General features: G+C 40.2%; 1 protein-coding gene across 1 annotated transcript in view; it reads left to right on the top strand.

Annotated features, from left to right (window-relative positions):
• Positions 1-14,504, top strand: part of OTOL1 (otolin 1) — a 71,052-nt gene extending 56,548 nt beyond the window's left edge. Inside the window, exons 2-5 of the mRNA XM_032361727.1 lie at positions 5,181-5,552; positions 9,183-9,272; positions 12,714-12,785; positions 13,407-14,504. Coding sequence (XP_032217618.1) covers positions 5,189-5,552; positions 9,183-9,272; positions 12,714-12,785; positions 13,407-14,305 — 1,425 coding nt within the window. The 5' untranslated portion in view covers positions 5,181-5,188 and the 3' untranslated portion in view covers positions 14,306-14,504. The remainder of the gene's footprint in view (positions 1-5,180; positions 5,553-9,182; positions 9,273-12,713; positions 12,786-13,406) is intronic.
• The last annotated feature ends 333 nt before the right edge of the window (positions 14,505-14,837 follow it).

Below are 14,837 nucleotides of genomic sequence, written 5' to 3'. Positions count from 1 at the left end.
GAACTGTTGGTATTAGTTAGCTTTTGTTGCCAACCTTGTCAAAACTCCATGGCTTACAAATTACAGTTTGAGTGTCTGTGGTGGATTCAAGATGACCAGAGACTGTTTTGAAACTCCTCCCATTGAGAATGAGAGTCTGTGGCCCTTCCTTTTGAGTCTGGCTGGCCTCTGTGCCTGCTGTGACTAATAGAACTTAACAGTAGTGGTGTTGTGCCCTTCTCAGGTATAGTCTAAATGGATTGACTACTTCCGTGTTCTTGGAATACTCTTTTTGGAAGCTCTAAGGCATGACTGAAGAAACTTGACAATCTTGAGATTGGCATGCTAGAGAGACTAGGTGGTTGAAGAGCCCAGTTTTTGTCCCATTTCTATCAAGGCATTGGACTTGGCAGTGAAGCCTTTCCAGACTAGCCCATGCACTAGCTGAGCATTGCTACGTGATCCTAAGTTGATGTCTTATGGAGGAGAAGAATCACCTAGCCGATCCAGGCCCACAGTCCTGACCCACGAAACTATGAGCTCTGATAAAATGTTTATTTTCAGCCACTGAGTTTGAGGTAGTTAGTTGAACAACAATAGATAACTGTTATGTATCTGTGGGATTCGTGAGGACTGTGTTATCTAGATTGACCTCAGTTTGTCTCACCTGGGCTCATAATGTCTTTATGGATCAGATGGGGGCTGTTACCCAGATTGTGCTTGGCTAGGGCAACTTACCTGGGGTGGCTCTGCTCCATGTGTCTCTCATCCTTCTCTGTGGCCAGCAACCTTGGCCACGTACATCCTTCTCATGGCAATGAACAAAAAGTGCAAGAGAGCAAGCAGAAACACATAATGGCTCTTGACACCTAGTCTTGGAAATGGCACCCTGTCACTTCCACCTCATTCTACAGGCTAAAGTCCTATCATAACTGAACTCAAAGTCAAGAGTTTGGAGTATAGACCTCGTTTCTTTTGTGGGAGATGATGCAAACTCCATGTATCAAAGAGTGTGAACATGGGGAGGAGTAGAAAATTGGAGAATACAATGCAATTTACTACATTTACTGCATTTTGGTTCAACAGAGATTTACGGGATACATATTATTTGCAAACATTATGCTAGGCATGGAAAACACAGAAAAAGAGAGAGAGAGAGAGAGAGAGAGAGAGAGAAACCCAACTTCCTGCTCTTGAAATGCTGATAGCCCAGGCGGTCTTCAGGATGAGTAAAAAGGCCTACTGTATTTGTGTTTACTGGGGACTTCAACCTCCTTTTAAATCTTACTTCTTATCCATCTGTTAAGATTTATGCCTCCATTAAACGTCAGACTTAGCATTTGAGCTATGTTTTATTGTTTTAGTGACTTAAAATTTGGTCTGAAGCCCTTACTTGCTTAACTCACTGTGGAAGTTTCCTTTGGTTAGGTTTTTATGTTTTTGCATAAACATGAAAAAATTCCAATTAAAAAGATATTATATATATGCACCGTCAGCTTGTTATCGACTCTTGCGTTGCTGTTTTTCAAAGGGTTTTATGTTTTTCCTCATCTCTGATTCCTGGGAAGCTTCATCATAGTCTTAAAGTACCAACTATATTATCCTTTAACATCTATATTTAAACTGGGAAGCAGGAAGCCACAATGCAAGGAAAACATGTATGAGGACAATTCACACTTCCAAATAGGGACACGGAGCACCTTCCTTATATTAGTTGCTCTGCTCATTTTTTTCTGTAGCTCTTTGGTTTCCGGTTGGATGTGCTTTGTTTCCCTCTGTAACTTTGTTTGCTCCACAGTGATACATTCCACTGCCAGAACCAGACTTCGAATACCTCTTTTTTCATGTCTCCCATTAAGTTCCTGTTTCTTCTCTGTGGGAAGCCACTTTCTTCAACTGAAGGGACTAGAGTTGAGCTCTGTGATGGGTTTGACTTACTTCCTTCTGCAGTCTCAATGATCACACATTAATCCCCAGGCAGCATGGCACACTGAAAGTTATGTGGGTTGATTTTAGAGTCAAATGGGTCTAGATTTTAATCCTAGCTCTATTGCTTATCAACACTGTGATCTTGGGCAAGCTACTTAACTTCTCTGTACCTAAGTTTTTAAACTTTCGTTTAAATTCCAGTAAGTTAACATACAGTATATTAGTTTCAGGTGTACAATACAGTGATTCACTTCATGCAACACCCAGTGCTCATCACAAGTGCACTCCTTAATCCCCACCACCTATTTCACCCATCTGCCACCCACCTCCCCTCTGGTAACCAGCAGTTTGTTCTCTATAGTTAAGAATCTCTTTCTTGGTTTCTCTCTCTCTTTTTTCCCCTTTGCTCATTTGTTTTGTTTCTTAAATTTGACATGAGTGAAATCATATGGTATTTGTCTTTCTCTGACTAGCTTAATTTGTTTAGCATAATACTCTTTACCTCCGTCCATGTTGTTGCAAATGGCATGATTTCATTCCATTATGTCTATCATTCATCCATCTATCTATCTATCAATCATCTATCTCACATCTTCTTTACCCATTCATCTATCAGTGGACACTTGGGCTATTTCCATAATATGTCTATTGTGGATAATACTGCAATAAACATTGGAGTGCATGTATGCTTTTGAATTGGTATTTTTATATCCTTTGGGTAAATACCTAGTAGTGCAGTTGCGGGATCCTAGGGTAGTTCCATTCTTAACTTTTTGAGGAACCTCCATTCTGTTCTCCAGAGTGTCTGTACCAGTTTGCATTGCCACCAACAGTGCAAGAGTGTTTCCTTTTCTCCACATCCTTGCCAGCACTTGCTGTTTCTTGTGTTGTTAATTTTAGCCATTCTGACAGGTGTGATGTTGTATCTTGTTGTAGTTTTGATTTGCATTTCCTTGATGATGAGTGATATTGAACATCTTTGGTCTGTTGGCTATCTGTATGCTTTCTTTGGAAAAATGTCTATTCTAGTCTTCTGCCCATTTTTAACTAGATTATTTGGGGTTTTTTTGGGTGTATACTGTATATTTTGTATACTAATGCTTTGTCAAATATGTCATTATGCAAATATCTTCTCCCATTCTGTAGGTTGCCTTTTAGTTTTGTTGATTGTTTCCTTTACCAGGCAGAAGCTTTTTATTTTGATGTAGTCTTAATAGTTTATTTTTGCTTTTGTTTCCCTTGCCTCAAGAGGCATATTAGAAAGAAGTTGCTGTGGCCAGCGTCAAAAAAATTGCTACCTGTGTTCTCCTCTAGGATTTTTATGGTTTCAGGTCTGACATTTAGGTCTTTATTCTCTTTGGAGATTTTGAGATTGCTCTAAGAAAGTGGTTCTTTCTTTCTTTCTTTCTTTCTTTCTTTCTTCTTTCTTTTTCTTTTAGAGATGCTTGGCAACCTTGGTTTATATGCTCACTCTTGCAGGGTCTGGGGGAAGAAAGGGGCGTGGGATCTATATTTGGGGAAATGCAGTGTGATCATTTGCCCTTCATACTTCCCTTTCTGCTTTTGTTGTTTTTCATCTTTCCTGGTAGACTGTACACTTCCTGAGGACAGAGACCATGGCTTATGTTTGCTTTCTCAGTGCTTGTGACTTTGTTGATATTCAGTAAATACTGTTTGAGTAGATGAATATGGTAGCAAAGACCACATGAAGGAAAGTTAACTTATTTGGGTTTTTGTAAGATTTTAGAAATGTAGCATCCTATCAATGTCCATTCTCATCTGTTCTGAATTATTCTGTCTCCTTTCTAGCTCTCCCATTGATTCTATGCTTGGATTTATTGTTCTTAAATCTCATCCTTACAAATGCCACGTGATTTGTGGGAAAGGGTTGAGGCTTTGAAGTTAAACAGACCTGGATTTCAGTTCTGAATTCACAACTTCCTGATTGTGTGATCTTGAGTGAGGCATTTAACCTCTTGGTCCCTGTGTCCTTATCCGTGAAGGTGATCAGTGGTGTGTCTTCTACATGGCAGAGCTGTTTTGAGAACTGATTGGGTTGATGAATATAAGGCATCCACTCACAGTAGGAACTTTATAAATACTAGATGTTATCACTGTCCTTATTTCCATTCTCTTTATCCTCATACTCCTCTTTTTTCCAACCAGAAAGCATGTATTTCTTTTTTTTTTTTAAAGATTTTATTTATTCATTTGATTGACAGAGATTATAAGTAGGCAGAGAGGCAGGCAGAGAGGGAGGAGGAAGCAGGCTCCCTGCTGAGCAGAGAGCCCGATGCAAGGCTCGATCCCAGGACCCTGGGATCATGACCGAAGCCAAAGGCAGAGGCTTTAACCCACTGAGCCACCCAGGCGCTCCAGAAAGCATGTATTTCTAATCCTGGCCATCTGTTAGCAGGCTCTGGACTGTTGTGAGTTGCTGGGCATCACACCACTAAGAACTTCACAATTTTACTTCATTGGAAACTTTATGTCATATCACTCTGTTTAATAAAAGCCTTAATAAGAATAGTCACTCTTTGCCCCATTAAAATAATACAAGGATAGATGTGACTTTTCAGAAAAACTCCTCAAATTATAAAGCAAAGAATTGGAGAGTTAAATGACATGTGAAGAATCTAAGGACATAGCATATATTCACGTTTATGATTTTTTATTCTCTCTCTCCCTCCATTTATTACAATAGATTCTAAAAAATTGCTCTCACAACAGGACCATTAGCCCTAGTAGATTTAAGGACTCTTTCACCAGTATTTTTCTCGAAATAATTGAGTTTGCTGGAATAAACTACTCAGCTCAATATTTTTCATCTCCTTCTAATACAAATTTATTTGATTCCTATAAATCTGAGTGAGGTCAGTCAGGAAATTATACATATTTGTTTTCCACAGGGTGTATAAGCTATTAAGTCATGTTGCCTTTATTATAGATCATGTTTGCTAGTTGGCAAGATAATTTGAATGATTGAGAACAATATTTTAGAACATGTAACACTAGAAAAAGTACCAGAAAAGAGAATTGAAACAAAATGTTCCTTATAATGAATACTTTCAAATAAATAAAATATCCTGTTGTGATTCAAGCATATATTTGCATTAAAATACATTAAAATATTGTTCAATATTATCATACTGTTTATTCTTATAGTTCATATATGAACCTATATTTCCTTCTTATATATTTATATCACTTCTTAATTACATTGGGATCTCATGTAATAGGTATATATATTGCCATTATATCTTTTTTTCCAGCCTCAAATATGTGGATGTTTTCTTGGCTTTGTGCCATTTTAATTATTTTGGTGATTGCTGGTATGGACACAGTAGCAAAGACCACACCACATACTAAATTTACGAAGAAATCTGAGGGAAAAGAGATGCTGAAAGGTCTCAAGCCGTCTAGTGGCCCAGCTCCAGAAGAAAAGGAAGTTCCTTTCATGGAAGCTGCTAAACTGACAGAAGCAACCCCAAGCCCCTCAGCCCCAGAGTCTGCCTTCGATGCTGCCACTCTCTTCCCCTTCGAAAACTTCACTCTTGACACGGCTGATATCTTTTTGAACTGCTGTGATTGTTGTTCATTTGTACCAGGGCCAAAAGGAGAACCCGGACAGACTGGAAAGCCAGGTAATTGAACGTATCCAAAGCGGTATTTGTTACCTGGGTATCCTTGGAGTTGAGAGGTGGATTGGGGGCAGAATTGCCTGGAGGGTTTCTATGTTGTCCTGCAAATGGTGACAGGCCTAGGAGTAACATGGGAACAAATGCAAATGGGTGCTGTGCTGCCCGGAAGCCACATGTGCGGCTATGAATAAAAATAAACATAAAGATTAATATTAAATATTCAGTTCCTCAGTCATACTAGCCACATTACAAATGCTTAGTAGCCGCATGGGTCAATGACTGCTGTATCGTGCTGGACAGATACACAAATTTCTATCATTGCAGAAAGTTTTATTGGACAGTGCCGGTTAGAGCAGAAACTGGGCTCCCAAACCCAGCACTGCTACGTGGTTCTTCAAATTACATGTTTCCGGTGTAGTCTTTTCATTAATGGCTGATGTAAAAAGGGTAAGTGAAAATTCTGCTCTCTGGTTAGAGTGTGTGCTTGCCTGATGGGTTTCTGGAGTGCCTTTTGTAGTTCAGATTAGAACTGGCATGTCTGTGTGGTGGAGAATAAGGAGCAGGATTCAGTTTGCTCTTCTTTGAAATTCCCAGGCAGCACTGTATCCTTGTCCCACAGTTTTCTCCATTGAAGACCATGGTAACATGGTTCAAAATTCCAGATACCTTTAATATACACATGATGCACATGCTGGATTTTACTGGAATACATTTCAGCTTTTACATGTCTTATAGCAGAGAAATCAGGTAAAACTGAGATCAAAATGTCAATTTCAAATTTACTATCCCCTGGAAAAAGACCATATAGATATATTTGTTGTGTCTTGCCTGAAGAACGTCAAGTTATAAAATCAGAAATTGTGCATTCTCATTAAGCTTTTCATTCATTTTGTCTTCTAACAGGAACCTTTTGGGAAATGTGATCAATATTCATGCAGAGCTGGAATGAAAGGGTACAGTTGCTGGGCAGTGGTCAGGGCATAGAGATTTCTGGGTTGTGGAAACATTATTGGAAATGCAATGATACTGAGAAAATTACATTTACCCAAATTTCTCTTTAGTATCATCTCTGGCTGGGGAGCTGCACCGGGGGGTGAAGACCTCCAAAGGCATGGTCAAGCGAACACACCTTGCTGCTGAACTGTCTTCTAAGGCCGTGGGTCTATCATGTAGGAGCTTTGGTTTTACCCAGTGGTGGGTTAGCTGGGCTGTTCTCAGAGCTCAGCCTCTCCTTTAAATACATAGGACAAATATTTTGGAGATGTGCCAAATACTTTGCCTGCCTGGGGTGCTCATATATTTTAGTCTGACTGGTTCTGCACAGAGTGTTTAGGAGCTCAGAATGTCTTGTTTCTCACGGTCCAGCCTTGGGGAAGCTTCATTACCTCCGTTTCAGTTTTCAAAGTAGTAAAATGTGATAAGAATAAAACCAACTTCATGGGGTCATCAAGAGAGGCTCAGTGCGGTACCTGGGATGGATAAATGCTCAGAAAACTGTGTTTCTTTTTCCAGTTAGTTGTAGTAGGAGTCTTTTCTTATCTTGGGAAATAGTCAGCCCAATAGGGTCTTGCTTCTGAGATTCATAGACATTTGTTCTAGCTTTCCCAGTGTTTCAAAAATACCATTTTGTTAAAAAATTAGAAATCTAGCATAAGAGGGACATTAATCAAGCTTGAAAATGAAAATGAACCAACACAAACACAACTATTTTAATTTTTCTTCATTATCTTTCAGTTCTTGGCCACACACACACACACACACACACACACACACGCACACAAACACACTGCACACATGACATTTACATTATCCACTGTAATGTGGATACTAAATGTGAACTTTAAAAGTCACAAGCCTAATTTTATAGTTTCTGAATGAAAATGCCTTAAAGTGTACAAATATAACTAATAGTTAGCAAAGGTAAGAGTCTACATGAAATTTTATCTCCAACTTCTCTCATTTAGTAGTTGTAATTATAGTTACCTACTATGTGCCAAGAACCGTTAAACACTTTTTACCATGTCTAATCTTCATACAAGCTGTTACAAATATTATTACATTTCAATGGATGATTTAATCACATTTCCAAGAGTTTTAGGTAATTTCGGAGGTTATACTGCCTCTAAATGCAGAATGTGGAGTCATATTTGGTTTGTGTACCATCAAGTCCCTGCTCTTCCCATTATGTCTAGCCTTTTAGTACTTACACCCATCTTGCCCACATGTATGTGTCACCTGGATGGATGGGGGAGCCTCGCTGCCTCTTGTGCCCCCCCCATGCAGTTTCTGTGTGCTCCCCGTGGCAACCTGGCCACTGCCCTTTATCATTTCCTTGAATAGTATAACCACAATGGGTATTTGGGGCTCATGAGGAAGGGAGACATTACACAACGGACTGCAACTGGCCACCTTGCTTGCTTCTGTCCACACTGCCTGTTCCTTCTCCACTCCTTTCCTCTCTGCTCTCCTTTTTTTTTCTAGACAGAACTTAATCACCGCCTTTGGTTATTTGAGTTTGCCTTTGGCTTTAACCTCTATTATGAGTACTGTCTTCCAAACAAATGTGGTTTTTTTCAAAGAAAAATTCCGTTGAATGTAATTTTCTCCGTTCCATCAGCCTGAGTTACAAAAATTAAGGGGAAGTTAAGATGAATAGTACAATTTCATTGAACCTGGCCATAAATGACTCCAGTCAGGGGTTGTAAAAAAATTCCGAAGGCTCGAACAAGTCTGGGCGTGCAGGAAGTGTAGTTATCCTAGATTCAGGGTCCCTGTGTGGCCGGACCTGCACTGCCTGGACGAGACAGGACACCCAGTGACGTTTGCGCCCTGCACCATCTCACCCTTGCCTCCCTCTTAGCCTCCTTCATCCAATCATTAGCTCTACCTACTCCACTATTCTTTCTGTTTCTAAAAAAACTCCGTGTTATTTTCCACCTTGTTTTTCCTGAAATACTTTTTTTTTCTTTTTCCTCAGAAAATCCTAATGTATTCAGTGGATCTTAGCTTATTGACATTTTCTCAGGGATGTCTCCTCTGCTCCCATAAATTAGATTTACTATACTATACTAGGGCCTTCCTATTTTCCTTCAATCACTAATTACAGTGTGATAACGTCTACTTATTTGTGTGGTGGTTTTTCAATGTTTATCTCAGCTCTATGAGGGAAAGGATGCTGGGATGTTGAGGGCTGACGCTGGCAGGAGCTGGTGTGTAGGAGTCTCAGCAGTAGATCCTGAAGAATTGCAAAAGTGAGCTAATGGGAAAACCAAAAGTGCTAGGTATTGTGGTTTTACTTCCAATTTGAAAGTGTGGTCCACATCAGGTGAAGAGCCAGATAATCATTTTGTTCTTGTTGTTCGATATTGTGCTGCTTTCCTGAATCACTTGATTGCTGCCACGAATCTAGTGACAAGTACTAATGGACTCAATTTATCTATCCAGGTAGTACAAAATTACAAATCAGGCAAAAATATTGTCCTGAGAGTTATGTAGTAGTTTATTATTAGGACACTAACAGTCATTGGTCTCAATAAAATGGTTGCTTAAAAAAAATTTTTTTTTCTTTAGAAGTAATGCATTTCAAAAGAGATTTTTAAAAAAATCGTGATGGTTTTTAAATCTCATTTCCAGGTCTTAAGGGAGAGGCTGGTGATTTGGGGATCCCAGGGCCACCAGGAGTTGTCGGACCCCAAGGTCCAAAAGGCCAGAAAGGAGAGAAGGGTAAGTAATTATATTGATTTCATGTCAAAACTCAAGGTGTGTTCTGCATCATTTTTCAGGAGAGCAACTTGCTAAGTAAATGCCATATTCTTTCAGGTGGAATAACTTTTTAAAAAGATTATTTATTTATTTGAGAGAGAGAGAGAGAGAGAAAGCATGAGCAGGGGGGGAGGGGCAGAGGGAGAAGCTGACTGCCATTTGAGCAGGATCCCAGGACCCTGAGATCATGACCTGAGACAAAGGCAAACCTTTACCCAGCTGAACCACCCAGATGTCCCATAGGTAAAACCATTTTTAAAAATGTAATAATTTGGTAAAGCATGTTGTAAGTTATATTTGATATAAAAATGTTAACTTTCTAAATAGCCCACTGAAAAATTTTACACTTTCCTGGCAATATTTCTCTCTTTCTCTCCATTTCCCTCCCCCTGTACACACAGAGGCTCTCACACATCTTTTCTATCTCTCATTGGCCACATAGCTGACCTAGTGACTGGGAGCCACAAGACATAGTCTCTGAGGGGAGTGTCATTTCTTACATACTACTGAGTGTTCTTTTCCTTATGAGACAAATTAATTTTGTATTAGATAGAACTAAATAGAGTAGGTAATCCTATAGAATATTCTGTTTAGGTGGGTAGCATCTCTGCTAAGGAGAATAGCCTTTGGCTCACTCAACTCTGGGCAATGCCTATGGTGGGAAGAGCACTGAATTAAAATGAAAGACATCGAACTTGTATCAGTGACCTTGAACCAGTCACTTTACCTTCTCTGGAAACCAAGGGGAATAGACTGGGTATTTATTTATACCCTATTTACTATCGCAGAAGATTTGTGGTTATGTGTGCTTTCATAGATCTTTTCCAGTTCAGAAGTTCTCTAATTCTGCAGATGTATCAGCCAGAAGGGTGTCCTGCCCTGGGAAATCCGTGGTTCTCTAAGTGCTTCAAGATGTTGAGGGAAGGTTACAGATTCACTGGGACATTTAGAAATTCCTCAGTGAATACTGCCAGCCTGTAGAAATACCATCTATCCATCAAGTTAAATGTTTTAGCCTCCGTGTCACATGTCAAAAGAGCTAATATCATCTATACATCACCCTCCACATGGCTCAGGAACTGTCTAACTCGTTTCTGGTAGAACATTCAGTGAAGTAATTACTCAAAAAAGATGCTAAGGTGAGAGAGGTACTTCACACTTGTCAGTTACGCGATTTTCATTCTCAGAAACATTTAATCCTTTTGTGGCTGAATTATGTTAGCAGAAAACCCTGTGAAATAAAGATGAGTGATGAAACCCCAGTGATTCATACATTTTGGAAGCTAGACTTCTGGAAGTAGAAGAAAAAACAAGGAAGTACCACAAGATAAGTTTCTTAAGAATATGCTTTGATGAAAGATCAAAAGTAGAAATTCATTCAGTCAGTCTCTATAAAGTGGCAACTTTACTTTCCTTTTACTTCCAGACTTAGCTTGGACTCTTGGTTAAGATTGAAAGTTAGAAAAATAAATGAGTCGAGGGGCGCCTGGGTGGCTCAGTGGGTTGGGGCCTCTGCCTTTGGCTCAGGTCATGGTCACAGGGTCCTAGGATCGAGCCCCGCATCCGGCTCTCTGCTCAGCTTCCTCCCCCACCCCCTCTCTGCCTACTTGTGATCTCTCTCTGTCAAATAAATAAATTAAAAAAAAAAAGAAAAATAAATGAGTTGAATGACTGCAATTCTGGTTAGCCACAACCTGATTAAGTATATCCAGTGTGAGAAGCTAAATTCCTTAAATGAACTTGAGAACCAGGAGTAACTGTGAGGTGATGGTTGGCATATGAGTATTAGCAAGGATGGGGAATAGAACCGGTCGCTCACTTCTGTTCAGAGTTGGGTTCTCTCCAAAGGAACCAAGACAGTTTCCTGATGGCCTATGGGTTAATTTCCAAATTGTCAATTTTATGAGGAATGGTAATGGGAGGAGGTTAGCTACTCAAAAAACTACTGAGCAGCTTATGGTGAAATTTCTCTGTTGGTCTTGTGAAATCTGGGGGAGTCTCTTCTCATAACTTGTAATTTGACTTTGAAGTTCTTTTTTTTAGCAAAAATAAAATGAAAAAAGTTAGTTCTATCACAAATAACATGGTTGACAAATTGATGCCAACCAATGTTATATGCAGACGTGTCTGACTCTATGCAAATTTGTAAACGTTCATAGTTGTTTGTTTTTTTTTCTGTGATAAAAAGTGGTGATAAAAATATCTGCACAGGATGCCTAGGTGGCTCAGTTTGGTTAAGTGTCTGCCTTTGGCTCAGGTCATGACCCCCAAGGTCCTGGGATTGAGTACCACATCAGGCTCCTTACTCAGTGGGAAGTTTGCTTCTTCCTCTGCCTGCTGCTCCCCCTGCTTGTGCCCTCTCTGTTTGTCTGTCTGTCTCTCTCTCTTTCTATGACAAATAAATAAATAAAATCTGTAAAAAAATCTGTTCTACCTTGGAGATACTATAAACTTTTGTAAGTGAAAAATATTCCAATTAATGACAGGTGCTCTGATACATGAACCTCCCTGTTATACAAGAGGCTGCATTAATATCAAATAAGAATTAATTTTGAATTTAGAAGTCTGGATTAAATTTTAAAAAATCATGTTAAGAGCTTGGAACATTACCTGGTAAAAAGGAAATGCTCAATAAGAGTTAGCTACTATTACTACTATTATTTATAATTAAAATACATTTAGTGTAGCTATTCTCTAACAGGATGGGTCTTTAGCCAGACCCAATATGAAAATCCACTTTGTGGTACTAAGGAAAATACCTAAAAATCTGCATCTTTAGATTTCTTTTTGAACATGAATTCTCACAGTTTTATGATTTGTCCAAAGTGTGTATGAAACATTTTCCAAACAAAATGAAAACTAGTTTCTCACTTACGCTCTACGTCAAAGACTTTATTTTTATATCTATATTTATATTTACTTTCCTGGAAGGGCTTTTGATGTGATTAGTTTTAGCTAACTGTAGAATGTTGTGCTCTGTGTTTAAACTTATATGGTGGTGACACTCTTTTTAGGGATTGTGGAGAATATAAAGAAGGGGACATTTTCAGTGTCATTGAGAGTTTGTAAGAGGAAAACCAGAAACATATGCATAAATAACACAAGGCAAAATGTCATGAGTTTAATAGATATTTCAAGAGGTATGGAAAAGTGTGTGTGTGGGGGGGTGGGTGGAAAAGCTGAGTTCTGTTTGAAGAGATTGGCATTGTCCTCATTTAAATGGTTTACCATCAATTAGAGCAAATTATTTCTAATGATGCTCAATATGTTATTTTTCCATGTTGTTTTCCCTTTATGCCTTTTGGTAAGGGAAGCAGTGGAATGTGACGCGGTTGGGAAATGGATGTTACTTACATCATAGCTACTATAGTTGGAGGAAAGGTAATCTTGGTATCCTTTCAGGACTAAAGGGAGAACGTGGGGACCCAGGAACAAGCGGAGTTCCAGGATACCCCGGAAAGCCTGGAGAACCAGGTAGAGCATAAACTGTATCTGCCGTGTACAGTCCCACGCACAGCATAGCTCCTAGCTTCCTTCCTGTTTGTGCTTAAAGTTATCAGGAGGTAAGATGGAATATGAAATTGCTGTTAATCTAATAATTCAGTGTACTGATTGCAAGTGCTGCTCTGGTGGTTTGGAGACTAGATAGAAGCATCTGAACCTGTTTCCTCAGTCTAGCTGTCCTTGGGGAAAATATCCCTGAATCTTTGTGGGTTTCAGTTTCTTTGCTGGGAAGATGTTGGGTTTGGAGGGATATAATGGAGATTTAGGAGACTACTTGGGTGGGGCCAAAATGCTAAGTGTAATGGACTATAATGGGCCACTCTAGTTCTAAACTCTTTATTGTCTTAAAAGTAGAAGGAAAATAGAACTGGATTTATATGATCTAAATGTAGGTTCTGGCTTCTTGGTGGCATTAACTCCTCCCCGCGTGAGAGAGCGGTGTGATCTGAGTGGCACAGTCGTGGCTGGGACAAGAGCCAGGTTTCCAGTACCAGTCACGCGGTTTCGTCTCTTCTCCGTGAGCTCCGTGACGGTAGTGTTCTGTTCATAGCGTACGTGATCCTTACACACTATTCTAATTTTCCGTTTCAGGTGGCCTTGGTCCTAAAGGGGATAGAGGAAACATTGGACCAGCGGGACTGAAAGGACAAAAAGGCTCCAAGGGGGACACGTGTGCAAATGGTACCCAAGGAGATAAAGGAGACCGGGGGGCTGTGGGCTCACCAGGCTCGAACGGAGAGCCTGGGGCCAAGGGGGAGAAGGGCGAGATGGGGGATAAGGGCTACTGTGGAGAGTCCGGGGAGAGGGGAGCAAAAGGGGAAAAAGGTGAGGACGGTCTGAAAGGAGAAAAAGGTAGCAAAGGAGATACTGGAACAGAAGGTAAAGGCGGCCCAGATGGCCTGCCTGGGGCCCCCGGGGATCCAGGGGTTAAAGGAGAAAAGGGAGAGTCGGGTCCGCCTGGTCCTGTGGGACCCGCGGGGCCAAAAGGTGAGCTTGGGAGCAAAGGGGTCCGGGGATCTATCGGCAAGAAGGGCTCTCGGGGCCTCAAAGGCTCTAAGGGGGAGGTGGCCAGAGCCATGCGGTCAGCTTTCAGTGCTGCCTTATCCAAGCCTTTCCCTCCTCCCAACATCCCGATCAAGTTTGACAAGGTTCTCTATAATGACCAAGGGAATTACAGCCCCATCACTGGCAAATTTAACTGTAGTATTCCTGGGGCATATGTTTTTTCCTATCACGTCACTGTGAGGGGCCGACCTGCTCGCATCAGCCTGGTGGCCTGGAATAAGAAGCGCTTCAAGTCCCGAGAAACGCTCTATGGTCATGAAATAGACCAGGCCTCTCTCCTCATCATCCTGAAATTAAGTGCAGGGGACCAAGTCTGGTTGGAAGTTTCAAAAGATTGGAATGGTGTATATGTCAGCCCTGAGGATGACAGCATTTTTACTGGGTTCCTTTTGTACCCAGAGGAAAATTCTGGAATTTCACCATAAACTTGTGTCTTGGACACTGTAGTTTGGGTTCAGTGGAATAAGTCAGGCAACATAAGGTAATGCAATTAAAAAGAATAACTTTTATTACTTTTTTCATAATTATAAAAAAATGCAAAAAAAGTAAGAAAAAATTGTATCACATAGAGTCAATTACTATGAGTATTTTAAGACATCACCTTTTCTTAAAAATTAAAAAAAATTTTTTAGACAGCAAGAGGAGAATGGGGAAGGGGCAGCGGGAGAGGGAGAGAGGAAGAATCTTAAGCAGGTTCCATCCTCAGCCCAGAGCCCTGGGTGGGAATTGATCTCACGACCCTGAGATCATGACCTGAGTGGAAATCAAGAGTTGGATGTTTAACTGACTGAGCCACCCAAGCGCCCCTTAAGACATCACCTTTTTAAAAGAATATATTTATATGTATTTGGAAGCATATGTCTATTAACTTTATAGCTAGCTTTTTTCTCATTTAGCATTATAATGGCATTTGTCATGCCATTTAGATAATATCTGTATACAAAATATGATTGATAT

This window comes from Mustela erminea, chromosome 1 (genome assembly GCF_009829155.1).
Source record: "Mustela erminea isolate mMusErm1 chromosome 1, mMusErm1.Pri, whole genome shotgun sequence".
In the NCBI taxonomy this organism is placed as follows: domain Eukaryota; kingdom Metazoa; phylum Chordata; class Mammalia; order Carnivora; family Mustelidae; genus Mustela; species Mustela erminea.
Note: the sequence above shows the minus strand (reverse complement) of the source record. Positions and strands in the feature narration are given on the sequence as shown.